This window comes from Delphinapterus leucas, chromosome 11, assembly GCF_059928025.1.
Source record: "Delphinapterus leucas isolate spDelLeu-1000000601 "Yukka" chromosome 11, BTC_Dleu_Yukka2, whole genome shotgun sequence".
Lineage (NCBI taxonomy): Eukaryota > Metazoa > Chordata > Mammalia > Artiodactyla > Monodontidae > Delphinapterus > Delphinapterus leucas.
The window spans coordinates 22,269,647-22,282,506 of NC_143139.1; the positions used below are offsets into that span (position 1 = coordinate 22,269,647).

At 32.1% G+C, this 12,860-nt stretch overlaps 1 protein-coding gene across 5 annotated transcripts in view; it reads right to left on the reverse strand.

The window, feature by feature from the left end:
• Nucleotides 1–12,860, reverse strand: part of INTS13 (integrator complex subunit 13) — a 66,468-nt gene that overhangs the window by 42,481 nt on the left and 11,127 nt on the right. For 3 of the 5 annotated variants that reach the window (XR_016394806.1, XM_089919977.1, XM_089919975.1), the window contains 9 exons: nt 11,844–11,934; nt 10,339–10,467; nt 8,743–8,827; nt 5,336–5,425; nt 5,038–5,145; nt 3,748–3,926; nt 2,476–2,646; nt 2,061–2,215; nt 1,529–1,759 (listed from right to left, as the gene is read on the reverse strand). Coding sequence is in view for 4 of the 5 variants with exons in the window: in XM_089919977.1 (XP_089776103.1) it covers nt 1,529–1,759; nt 2,061–2,215; nt 2,476–2,646; nt 3,748–3,926; nt 5,038–5,145; nt 5,336–5,425; nt 8,743–8,827; nt 10,339–10,467; nt 11,844–11,934 (1,239 nt within the window). In the remaining variant the exon portion in view is untranslated. The remainder of the gene's footprint in view (nt 1–1,528; nt 1,760–2,060; nt 2,216–2,475; nt 2,647–3,747; nt 3,927–5,037; nt 5,146–5,335; nt 5,426–8,742; nt 8,828–10,338; nt 10,468–11,843; nt 11,935–12,860) is intronic. The other 2 variants (XM_022577818.3, XM_089919976.1) reach the window with 2 other exon arrangements.

The window sequence follows — 12,860 nt, forward strand, 5'->3', positions numbered from 1 at the left end:
AGTAAGTCAGAAAGAGAAAAACAAATATCATATATTAATGCATATATGTGGAATCTAGAAAAATGGTACAGATGAACTGGTTTGCAGGGCAGAAATTGAGACACAGATGCAGAGAACAAATGTATGGACACCAAGGGGGGAAAGTGGCAGGGGGGTGTTGGTGGTGTGATGAATTGGGAGATTGGGATTGACATATATACACTAAACTATTAGGTAACTAATAAGAACCTGCTGTATAAAAAATAAAGTAAAATTCAAAAAAAAAAACAAATAAAGTGATCTTTGGAAGATACTTTACAATTTTAATTTCTAAAGATATAGACAAAATACTATTTCAAATTACAAATAAGATTCAGACATCTACTAGCATTTGTTCCCAAGTTTATGTACTGTGGAAATGTACTTATGTTCCTTAAGGTAGGAACTTAACTCCAAGCTTATTTTGAATTTCATATACTTGAAGATCAGTGGGATCTGAATGAGAATATTCGTTCCCCCCTCTTCTTAAAGCAAGACAATTCTGTTTCAGAAACTCAGCAGCACTAAGGAAGAAGTGAACCTCTAAGGCCAAAAGGAATAAAAGTGTCTTATTTATGAATGAAATAATACACTTTCCAGAATTAGCTTCAAACTATTCGGGTGGGGGAGTTGGAGGGTGGTAGTGGTGAGGGGAATGGATGTGAATATATATGAAATGAGATCTGCCATGAATTGATTAACTTTTAAAAGTAGATAATAGGTAACTCTTTATTCTACTCTTGGATTAAGTTTCAAATTTTCCATAGTAAGTTCTGTTTTTAAGGACTGACTACATTGCCATTGTAATAGTTACCTGGTTCTCTGCCTGATTTCTGGCAAGGAGGTAGAAGATAAAGCCAACTACTGATAATATGTCATGATATTTTTATTTATAGACCTTTATTACTTTTAACGTTTTTTTCCAAATTTAACCCGGACATCACTATATAAATCATGAACTGAGGAAAAGAGTGTACTATTGAGGAAGGTTTTCAGAATAGGACTATGATTTTTCATGCTTTCAGGGGTTTCCTATGCCTATTTTTATAATAGCATCTTCCACACTTTGCTGTAAATTGCTCATTTACTTGCCTACCTCTACACAACACTGTACATTCTTCCAGGGCAGGGATCGTATGCCAAATGCCTGGCACATCATAGGCATTTAATAAGTATTCACTGAATAAAGAAATAAAACTATGCCTTTGATGTTCATAACACATAAAAGCAACTACTGATACCAAAAATCATGTATTATGACTTTCAGAAGTTAATTAGGAAAAGAATTAAACACTATCTTTGCCCCAATAGTAAAATAAAATCATACCTCTTTAAGCCCAAGAAAGACCTTCCAGACATGAAGAATGATAAAATAATAGTTATAAAATACAATAAACACATATTAAATGAAGTACTAATAAATAAGGTCTGAATGTTCAAATGTGCTACATGTAGAATGGATTATGCCAAAAGGCACCACAGTGCTATGTTAATTTAATTAAGAAATCACCTCTCTGAATCTTGCCAAGATTTCTCCTGTTCATAATCTTTCACTGCTTTCTCTGACTTGTCCTCTTTGTCCTCCCTTTTTCTTCCTCGTTTCTTTCGTTCTTCTTCTTCTGGGGGTTTGCTCCTACATGCCATTAGACATTCCAAGACTCTTTGATGTTTCTCTGAGTTGTTGATATGGGCTCTGACAAGCGTTTCTAATTCATTCCACATGATACGGTACTGTTCATCTCTAAAAGTAAAGATTTAAAATAATGTTCTTACAAAATACTCTTTAAATAATATCCAAGTGTCACCTGTTACTGATAAAGTTAAAAGAAATAATTAAACATGGGTTTCCTTTCCCTTCCAACGGTGCAATTCTAAGTGATAATGTATCTAATTCTGCTTTTTTATATCATTTCATCTTAATCATATGTATGTGTATATACACACTCCCAAACATATAATTTTACATATGGAATAAGTTAGCTCAAAAAAACAGTAAGCATCAAGAAAATGTTATATACGAGAAAGAAAGAAAAAAACCCTACCTTTTAGGGCCTTTTCCTCTTGTACCAACTGTGGAAATAGGTAGAGGATCATTTTTTCTTTCCATATCAACTAAGTTGTATATTGTTTTTTGACAGTTTAACACATCTTCTTCTGTCAAAGATTCTTTCACAATAACACTGGCTAATGGAACTACCTGTTAGATTTAAAAAAAAAAAGAAAGAAAGAAAGAAAAAGAAAATCTGTCTGAAAAGTAAGTATTGAAGCATCTAGACAGTACTTGAATTGATTTTAAACATCACCATGGAGAGCTAATCTATAACCATCACTTCCATTTTCTATTACTAATTCTTTAACTGTAGCAAACTCTTATATTTCATTCTTTGCTTGATAAATGTTATTTGTAAAGAATATATAACTAATCTAGAAGAAAAACTGAAACTATTTAACACTTACCGCTTGCATGTTAAAGATGGTGGTCTGTGAAATAATCATAGGCCAGTAACGGGTGTGTTTTTCTAACTGATCTTTTGCTCGTTCCAAAGGGATCTCAAGACTTCCATCGATTTTATATCTGGGGTCTAGAAAAGGAGTTAATCTGTTTTCCCTCATAAATTCACCAAAATCCTAATGATAACCAAATAAGATAAAATTAGAAACTATTTTCTAATGTTTCAGTACGGATTACATGTAACAGTCTGTTCCCCTGAGGTCTTCTGTCCTGTGATATGCAACAAAGCATTTTCTCTGACAGCCCGCCCTCCACACACTAATTTCTTCCTTTCTTTTTGAACATGAAACCTATCAGCCTTTACTCAACAGAGATGAAGAAAGCTTCAAACATTAATACATTCATGGTTCTTTCCACTTCTTAAAAACACTCATTTTTCTTCACTTCTATAATTTAACTCTTTTCTATTATATGCAGATAAAAGAATAAGTTCATCACATTAGAATACCATTTTGCTTACTTAAAAATTACCTTAATACAACATCAAAATGTTAACAGTGGTTATCTTTGAATGATGGAATTACAGGTAATTGATAGTCTTTGTTTTTGCTTTTTTTATAAAAAGAATCTACATTTTCTACAATGAATACTTACTAGCTTTCTCCTTATTTAAAAAATTATGTAAAAATAAAAATGAAAAGCCTAATCAAAAACAATTACAGTACAAAACACTTTGTGGTTTACAAAGTATATTCATATACATCATTCACATTTAATTTTTATAACCACCTTAAAAAGTAGACAGCCATGAAATATCAAAGAGGGGTGGAAGAGTGAAAAATTCAAATCAGAACAATACAATTTCTACTAAAAATAGATAAAATTTCCTTGTATGCACCTCTCAATCATATAAAAATTTATAGTGTTATTTCAAAGTAGCAGAATCCAAACTTTCAAATGTTTATGCTTGGCACTTAAGTTACTAGAAATAAAATTCCACCTAAAATATTAGTTCGAATCAACTTCCATTCTCGCCTATAATTCCAGTGTGTGTCAATGCTATTCAGATACTTCTCAGCATACACTGAGTATGTAAGGAAGACAACATAGTGATATAAACAGCTCTTTTGAGCAAGTACTGCAGGAAATTCACCTAATTAAAACAATAATAAAAAACCAACTTCTCTAAACTTTTTGCCACAGATCTTAGCATATAATAGGTACTCTATGTACTTGCTGAATGACAGACTCAAAATTTATAGATATTAGAGTCTTACTGTAATCCGGTAGTCTGTAACTCTTCCTCCACACCCTTCACTAATTGAAGGCGGATCTTCTAGAATGGATCGAGAACTGCTAAGGACGTGCAAAAAAATCTCTCCTCCATGGCTACTAAGCATATGACTAATGACTTTGGAACCTGACTTTCGTGGTTGTTCCAATAAAACAGAACGACCTGTCAAAAACAAGATTACTCTATCAGTAATGAAATCCCAAGGGCTCTTAGTTCTTCCCTTAAGATTTATGTCTAGATTTTTCATTTTATTTATTGCTCTTCATATTTTAACCAGCATTGCTAATTGAGTGTATCTGCATATCGAGTCCTAAAAATCTGCATTCTAGCCTTAGCTTTCTCTTTGCTTCTCCAAGCTTACATAGTTACACAGTTTTCCAAAGTAAGTACAGTGGTCTCTGGTATAATGTTTGGTTATATTATTCATTCAATTACAAGTTCATACAAAATTTTTCTCCTGGACATCAAGAAGAAAAGTGGGACAACTCTTATATAACCCTTAGGTTATCAAAGCTACAAACCATTTGGGGGAGAAAGCAAGTCTCAATTCACTTCTACAATACCTCCTTATTGGCACTGTTATTTTAACTACTTGCTACTTTACATGACCAAATGTTATTTAATCTGAACATTACATAATCTGATAATCAAACTGTGCTTAATATAACAATGAAATTAACCTTATGATAAAGGCAGAGTAACTCTTTACAACAGTGGTTCCAAAACCTAGTTATTATAAGAATCATCAGAGGAGCCATCAGAATTTAGATTTAGCAAATGGAATTCAATAATTTTTTTTTAAATTTTTTACACAAGGAAACATCGGATTTAAAGTCATATCTATAAGAATAATATGGTATATTATTGAAAATAAGATGTTTATTTATAATAAAGATATAGTGTTTAAAGAGAAATAATTCCATATATATTTTGTAATTTAAAATTCAATAGGCCAAGATAAACAAGTCTATATTATTCTACCTTCCAAAAAAAATTAACTTAGACTCTAGATGTCAAATTTTTAAAATAAAAATTCTAAAAAATATATTAAGTAAATTTACTTATCTACAATAGTGTGAAAGACAAAGTCAACTTATTAGTAAAACTGTTAAAGGGTATTTACCATTATATAAATTTAAAACAGCTTTGGGAAATAAAATGGTTAGACTATATTGAAAAAAACAGCTTTTCGAGAATTCACATTTTCACATATTCTCACTAATGATTTCACTTGTCATAATCTCAGTCAAAACAATTAAATGATGAAAGTTACCATTTAGAAGAAAATTAGTAAGGCAGGAGGAAGGTCTACTATTCACATCTACGGGTGAAATTCGATAAGCGCCAGTGCAATAGTGTAATTCTGAAATAGAAGAAAACACTGATTTGAAAGAATATAAAGAAATATTTCCACAATTAAAAGAGGAAAAACAAGCAAAAACAAAAGCTTGTTCCTTGATCCTCTAAAACAATGAAAAACAAAAATTCAAAAAGAAACAAATAATCCCTACACAATACTTAAAGAATCTTTTGATTATTATTTTCTCTTTCAATTATTTTTAAATACCTACCAATGTTATTTGTCCTTGGTGTGCACCACTTTAATGTTATTGTTTCTTTAAATGAGCCTTCTCTACTGCTTCCACTTAAGTGGTTATCACCTTTAAAAATAAGTTAGAGAAATAATAACATTACTAAATAATCACAAACTTCAAATGTTTGACAAGATTTCCAAGAGTTTAAGGTCTATAAGAGAAAATATCTCTGAGAGAACATCTTTGTTTAGAAAGTCTCCTAGAAAAATACCAAATTGACTTTGGATATCAGTTATTATTAAAATAAGTACTTTGTTTTCCTCCAAATTTCTCATTAATTAATTTAATCATTTCAGTCACTACACTAAAAATAACAGCAAATTTTTAAAAATTTTAAGAATCTACAACTGCTACCCTCTGACACCATTAAATGATAAAATAACATGGTTATGTAGAAAGCTTCAGGAACCTAAAATGCACAACTCATTGTACTGAATCCCAATAAATTTATTAGAAGAAACATAAAATGAGGAATCTATAAGGTAAATATATAAGAAGATGTAACAGTGAGCACTTTTTGCCTTAATGGAGTTCAGAGTAAACAGATGTTAAAATAATAATGAACACTGAAGTCTTAAACCCTCAAGGTCATCCAAGAGGGTTGGAATCAACTTCTTCCAAACTCATGTTAACGTTGATATTTTGACCTCTTACCATAAAAAACAAATGTTCTTAACAGCATCCAAAATGGTGAATCCTTTCCAGAAGGTTTTCAACTTTCTTTGCCAAGATCCATCAGAGGAATCACTACCTATGGCAGTATAGCTTTATGAAATATATTTCTTAAATAGTAAGACCTGAAAGTCAAAATGACGCCTTGATCCATGTGCTGTGGAAAGGATGTTGTGTTGGCAGGCAAGAAAACAACATTAATCTCATTGTATGTCTCCATCAGAGCTCTTGAGTGACCAGGTGTACTGTCAATGAGCAGTAATATTTTGAAAGAAACCTTTCTTTCTGAGCAGTAGGCTAAATCGTAGGCTTAAAATAATGAGTAAACCATGTTGTCAACAGATGTGCTGTTATCCAGGCTTTGTTGTTGTACTGATAGAGCACAGGTGGAGTAGATTTAGTGTAATTCTTAAGGGTCCTAGGATTTTCAGAAGGGTAAATAAGCTCTGGCTTCAATTTAAAGTTACCAGCTGCATTAGCCCCTAATAAGAGTGTCACCCTGTCCTTTCAAGTCAGGCACTGACTTCTCCTCTCTAGCCATCAAAGTCCTAGATGACATCTTCTTCCAATAGAAGGCTGTTTCATCTACACTGAAAATCTGTTTAGTGCAGCCACCTTCATGAATTATCTGACCTAGATCTTCTGGATAACTTGCTGCAGCTTCTATATCAGTACTCGCTGCTTCACCTTGCACTTGTATATTATGGAGACAGTTTCTTTCCTTAAACATCATGAACCATCCTCTGCTGGCTTCAAACTTTTCTTCTGTACCTTCCTCACCTCTTTCAGCCTTCACAGAATTGAAGAGAGGTAGGGCCTTGTTGTGGATGAGGCTTTGGCTTGAGGGAATGTTGTGGCTGGTTTGATCTTCTACCCAGACCACTATAACTTCCTCCATATCAGCAATAAGGCTGTTTCACTCCCTTATCATTTGTGTGTTCACTGAAGTAGCACTTTTAATTTCCTTCAAGAATTTTTCCTTTGCATTCACAACTTGGCTAACTGTTTGGTGCAAGAGGCCTCGCTTTCAGTCTATCCTGGCTTTTCGACATGCCATCCTCACTAAGCTTAATCATTTCTAACTTTTGATTTAAAGTGAGAGACATTTCACAGCAAAGGAAACCATAAACAAAATGAAAAGACAACCAACAGAATGGGAGAAAATATTTGCAAATAATGCGACCCAACAAGGGATTAGTCTCCAAAATTTACAAACAGCTCATGCAGCTCAATATCAAAAAAAAAACAACCCAATCAAAAAATGGGCAGAAGACCTAGAGACATTTCTCCAAAGAAGACATAGCTTCAGCTGGCCAACAGGCATATGAAAAGATGCTCAACATCACTAATTACTAGAAAAATGCAAATCAAAACTGCAATGAGATATCACCTCACATTGGTCAGAATGGCCATCATCAAAAAATCTGCAAACAATAAATGCTGGAGAGGGTGTGGAGAAAAGGAAACCCTCTTGCACTGTTGGTAGAAATGTAAATTGATACAGCCACTATGGAGAACAGTATGCAGGTTCCTTAAAGAACTAAAAATAGAGCTACCATATGATCCAGCAATTCCACTCTTGGGCACATATCCAGAGAAAACCATGGTTCGAAAGGATAAACGCACCCCAATGTTCACTGCAGCACTGTTTACAATAGCCAAGACATGAAAGCAACCTAAATGTCCAGTGACAGAAGAATGGATAAAGAAGATGTGGTACATATACACCATGGAATATTACTCAGCCATTAAAAAGAATGAAATAATGCCATTTGCAGCAACGTGGATGGACATGGAGATTACCAAACTAAGTGAAGTGAGACAGAGAAAAACGAATATCATATGATATCACTTATATGTGGAATCTAAAAAAATGATACAAATGAACTTATTTACAAAACAGAAACAGACTCACAGACTTAGAGAATGAACTTATGGTTACCAGGGGGGAAGGGAGAGGGGGAGGGATAGATTGGGAGTTTGGGATTGACATGTACACACTGCTATATTTAAAATAAAATGCCTTTCCATGAAAAAAAAAATAGAGTGAGAGATGTGCAGCTCTTCCTTTCTTAGAGGCCACGGTAGAGTTATTAACTGGACTAATTTCAATATTGTTGTGTCCCAGGGAATAGGGAGGCCCAAGGAGAGGGAAAGAGATGGGGAATAACCAGTCAGTGGAGCAGTGAGAACACACACAACATTTATGGAATAAGTTCTCTGTCTTATATGGGTACAGTTTGTGGAACCCCAAAACAATTTACAAGAGCAACATCAAAGATCATTGATCACAGATCACCATAACAAAAATAATGATGAAAAAGTTTGACATACTGCGAGAATTACCAAAATGTGACACAGAGACATGAAGTGAGCAAGTGCTATTGAAAAAATGTCGCCAAAGATTTGCTCAACCCAGGTTGCCACAAACATTCAATTTGTAAAAGAACGCAACATCCATGAAGCACAATAAAGCAAAGCATGATAAAATGAGGTATGTCTGTATTTGTTCCATTAGCCTAGTCTTTCCCAAAGTAAATTCAATAGAACACTAGTTCCATGGCCATTAATGGGTGATATTGTCAGCTAAGTTTGGAACGGGATGAACTAAAGTCAATCAGGTTTATTTACTCAAGAACTTCTCAAAGCTGTTAGTATGCTTTCATATGTTAGATCTTACAAAATAGTATTTTCCAACGTCTCTTACTTACCACTTTTCAGAAAATCTACATGTGCATCTTTGTGATGAAGTAGCTCCACATCGTAATTGGCAGATGTGTTAGCATGTTGTTCTTCCTTAAAGCAAAATTTAAAATAACTTGGTTTTGTTTTTAAAACAATGAAGTAATTATTCATTTTGCTTAAAGTGAGATCAAATATACCCAACAATAATTAGCTATAATAAGGGGATAGTTTGCTCAGTAATTAATCTATTTAAAGATGCAATAACTTTCCACAGCAATATAAGCTATTTTAAAAAACTACTGGCTACATATCAGTAATAAAGTAGTGATTTTTCTTATGTTATGTCAGAATTAACATAGATGGTTCATCTAGAAATTTTAGAAATTTTTTTACTCTGAATGCATTGTCCTGCCAATACTTTTTATACACAAATATGATGTAATTGAAATAGTTTACTCAATGTAAAATAGTTGATTGAAGGAGGAAATAGCATCTTTAAATACCTATAGTAAATTAGCAAGCACCAATTATATAAAATAGCAAATACAGACTAATGAACAAGTTTAGTAACTTGTCCTCACTAAACAGTAAATAGAAACTTCAGTATTATCTATTTACAAGAAAAAGACAAAGACTGAGGAGTCACACCAGTAGCACACAAATATGGTCAAATTTAAAAAGCAAGGTATCTGTCACCCTCAGAGTATTTTTCTTATAACTCATGAAATTATATTAAAATACGTCTATCATGCTATTTTAGTTGTTCACTGCTGCCTCACCTAAACTGTTCTACTGGTTAAGGCTATAATTTCTATTAAAGAGCCAGCCAGTGGTATAAGGAGGAAATTAATAATGAAAAGATTACATTTCTCATGCAATTTAGTTTTCATCATATGGCAAAAAAAATGAAACTGGACTTATAAGAAAGCTAATTTAAATTTTTAGATATACTGGCTACTTTATATTTGTAAATATAATCAATACAATTAAATGTAACTCCCCTCAGTAAAAATTCATTTGAAGCTTTCTATGGCCCAGACATTGTGCTGGTCTTAGACAACTGAATAACATAATGAAAATGACAAGACAGTAACAGATTCCTAAGAAAATCCATTAGTAAAATCATAAGACTCATATGTTTTTCAGCTAGAATCATAAACTTGTTTAAAACTATAAACTATTTTTCCCTAGTTAGACCTATTAGTTACAAACACCTTTATACTGGGTAGGCAAGAACAAAAATATAAGAAAGAAAAGATCCACTAGAACACACAAAGTGAGTAAAATCTAATAACAACTGTCAGGAAAAGAATCACAGAAAAAGTAATCATTTCAGATAGAAATTATATTTTGATGAAAGTAATGAGAACAAAATTAAAAACAAAAAAGCTGATACAGAATATTCTTATTAGGAAAAAAAAAATACAGCACTTTGTTCTGTGATCCTTTCTTGTTGCTTTTCATTATTTACTAACCTGGTCAAAGACACTGAATGTGTGCTAGCAAAACAGAAAATATGATATGGGAAGAAAAAGTTAAGGTTCATTAAAATAAATAATACATATCAAATATTTAAAAAGCAAAGCAGAGCTTTCAAAACAGCAAGAAAAAGAACTGCCTACCTTCATTGGAATATTTGTAATAGTAGTTGAAGCCAAGTCGAAATGCTGCTGTACTAAAATATTTAATTTGGTAGCAAGATGCCGTCCTGCACGAACACTATGAACTTCGCTGGTTAAAACGGGGGACAACTATAGAAAGGTATGAAAAAAAAAACCCACAAAACTTTAAACATTTTAACTTAGTGCTAAATATTTTACTTCAACCCATGAAAATTAAGTACTTTTACTTGTGAGAATTTAGGGGGGAAAAGGTCCATAAATTAACCATAATCATTATTTTAGTAATACATTTTTATACATTCACTCATTCAATGATAGGTATTAAAGAGAACTTACTGTATAAATTGCCAGGAGCTGTGTGAGCTACTGGAGGATACAGCAGTGAACAGGCAAAATCCCTGTCCTCTTGAAACTTAGCATAGAATAGTCTTTGATTTAAATATATATTTTAATTTATAATTTTTACTTCTATTTATCTATATGCAAAATTGATTTGAAGTGTCCCACAGAAATACTATAGAAAAAATAATTAATTTTGTGGAGAGGACAAACCTCTGCAGATACTACTACTTATTATGAAGAATGAAAATCACTACAATCATCATATTTTGTCACCAAGAAATGTATAAGGCAGCCAAAAGTTACTTATAACAAGGCAACAAAATTTTACTCATTCCAGGGTAATAGTATTTATTGTAAGTAAATTATTTACTTATCTCAAAGTAAAGCCAATATAATGTTATGTCACTAAGAGTCAGAAAAAAGTTAACAAAAAATGGGCTTACACTGGAAACCACATAAAACACAATGATAGAGATAATGACCTAAAAAAGAAATCAGCTATATAAAAAAACATTATCTAAGTTAATACTTCACATTTATATTAAGTAATGCTAACTAAAAAAAACAAAAATAAGAACATACACATTTAATATAGTTATACAAACACACATATCTCTATTTCTAAACACAGACCACCAATGGAGAATATTATGTGATGTGAATCCATTTAACAATCAACAGACTCATCTCTTCCTTTAAAAGTGTTCAAATTTATTTGAAAAGTAAAACCAAGGTTGGAAATTAGTCTTTTACCCCTCTGGATAGGTAAAGTTAATTTCTTTGTTATAGGAGTGTATTTTGATTAAAGAGTGTATTGTTTTCCTAATGAGAAGAAAAACAGTTCTACAGAGTAAGAAGTCATTAAAGCAATTGAAATCCATTACAGTAACTGAAATTTGAGGAACAATACAAATTGTGTATGGTTTGAGAACACAGTTATTTAAAATAAACATCAACAGGCAAACAAAACAAAATGCTTTCAAAATCTACAATTATAACATAAAGAACTAATCTAGGTACTTTGCCATACAGGTTGCTTTCAAAACTCTAAATATTTTTGTATCAGAAAATGTTGGCAACCTGATCATTCTTATGCTAAACCTTCTCAGCATTTATTATTAATAATTAACAGTGATCTCTTCTTCCATTACTTCTGTACTTACCTCTTTTTTAGGACGATCAGATACAAGGCTGTCTTCACCAACTGGGTAGGTATGGATCAAGACTAGCTCACACTTCTGAATCTGCATGAGACTTAAAGAGAAACTTTTCACTTAGAATATAAGACTATATACTACATAAAGAATTCAGGCAGGTAAACTATAAAAAGTTTTATATACTAAAACAGTGTGTCTCTATAATCAGATACCACGGTTAACATAAAAGCTAAATATTCAGAAAGACTGTATAACTGCTGTACTTGTATGAACATTTAATAAATAATTTATATGAGTTTAATTCAAATGCAAAAATGATCATTTTGTGTATTCGAAGGATAAAATAAAGAGAAAACTCTTATACTCTGGTATAATTTTCAATAAACTGCCACAGAGAAAATGAATATATTGTGTATTAATTTCCCTTTTACTATTATTTTTCAAGAACAAATTATATTACCTATAATTGGTTATTTCCAAGAATACAGAATTTGTAATACTAAAAAGTTACCCCCAACTTTTTATTTTATTTATTTTTTGCCCCCTCCATTTTATTTCTTTTTTTAAATTGAGGTACAGCTGATGTACAATAATAAAAGTTTCAGACATACGACAGTGATTCACAATTTTTAAAGGTTATACTCCATTTATAGTTACTATAAAATACTGGCTATATTCCCCATGTTGTACAATATATCCTTATAGCTTATTTATTTTATACATGGTAGTTTGTATCTCTTAATCCTTACCCCTATCTTGCCCCTCTCCCCTTCCCTCTCTCCACTGGTAACTACTAGTTTGTTCTCTATATCTGTGAGCCAACTTCTTATTTTAAAATTTCCAAACCTACAGAAAAATTGAAAGGAAAGTACTATTCAATGAACACCCATATATCCTTAACATAGATTAGCTAATTAGCTGTTAGCTACATTTGTTTTCACTATAAATGCCTAAATAGAGGTACATTCTTTTTTTTTTTTACTAAGTCATTTGAGAGTAGTTGCAGAGGAAATGATACTTCAT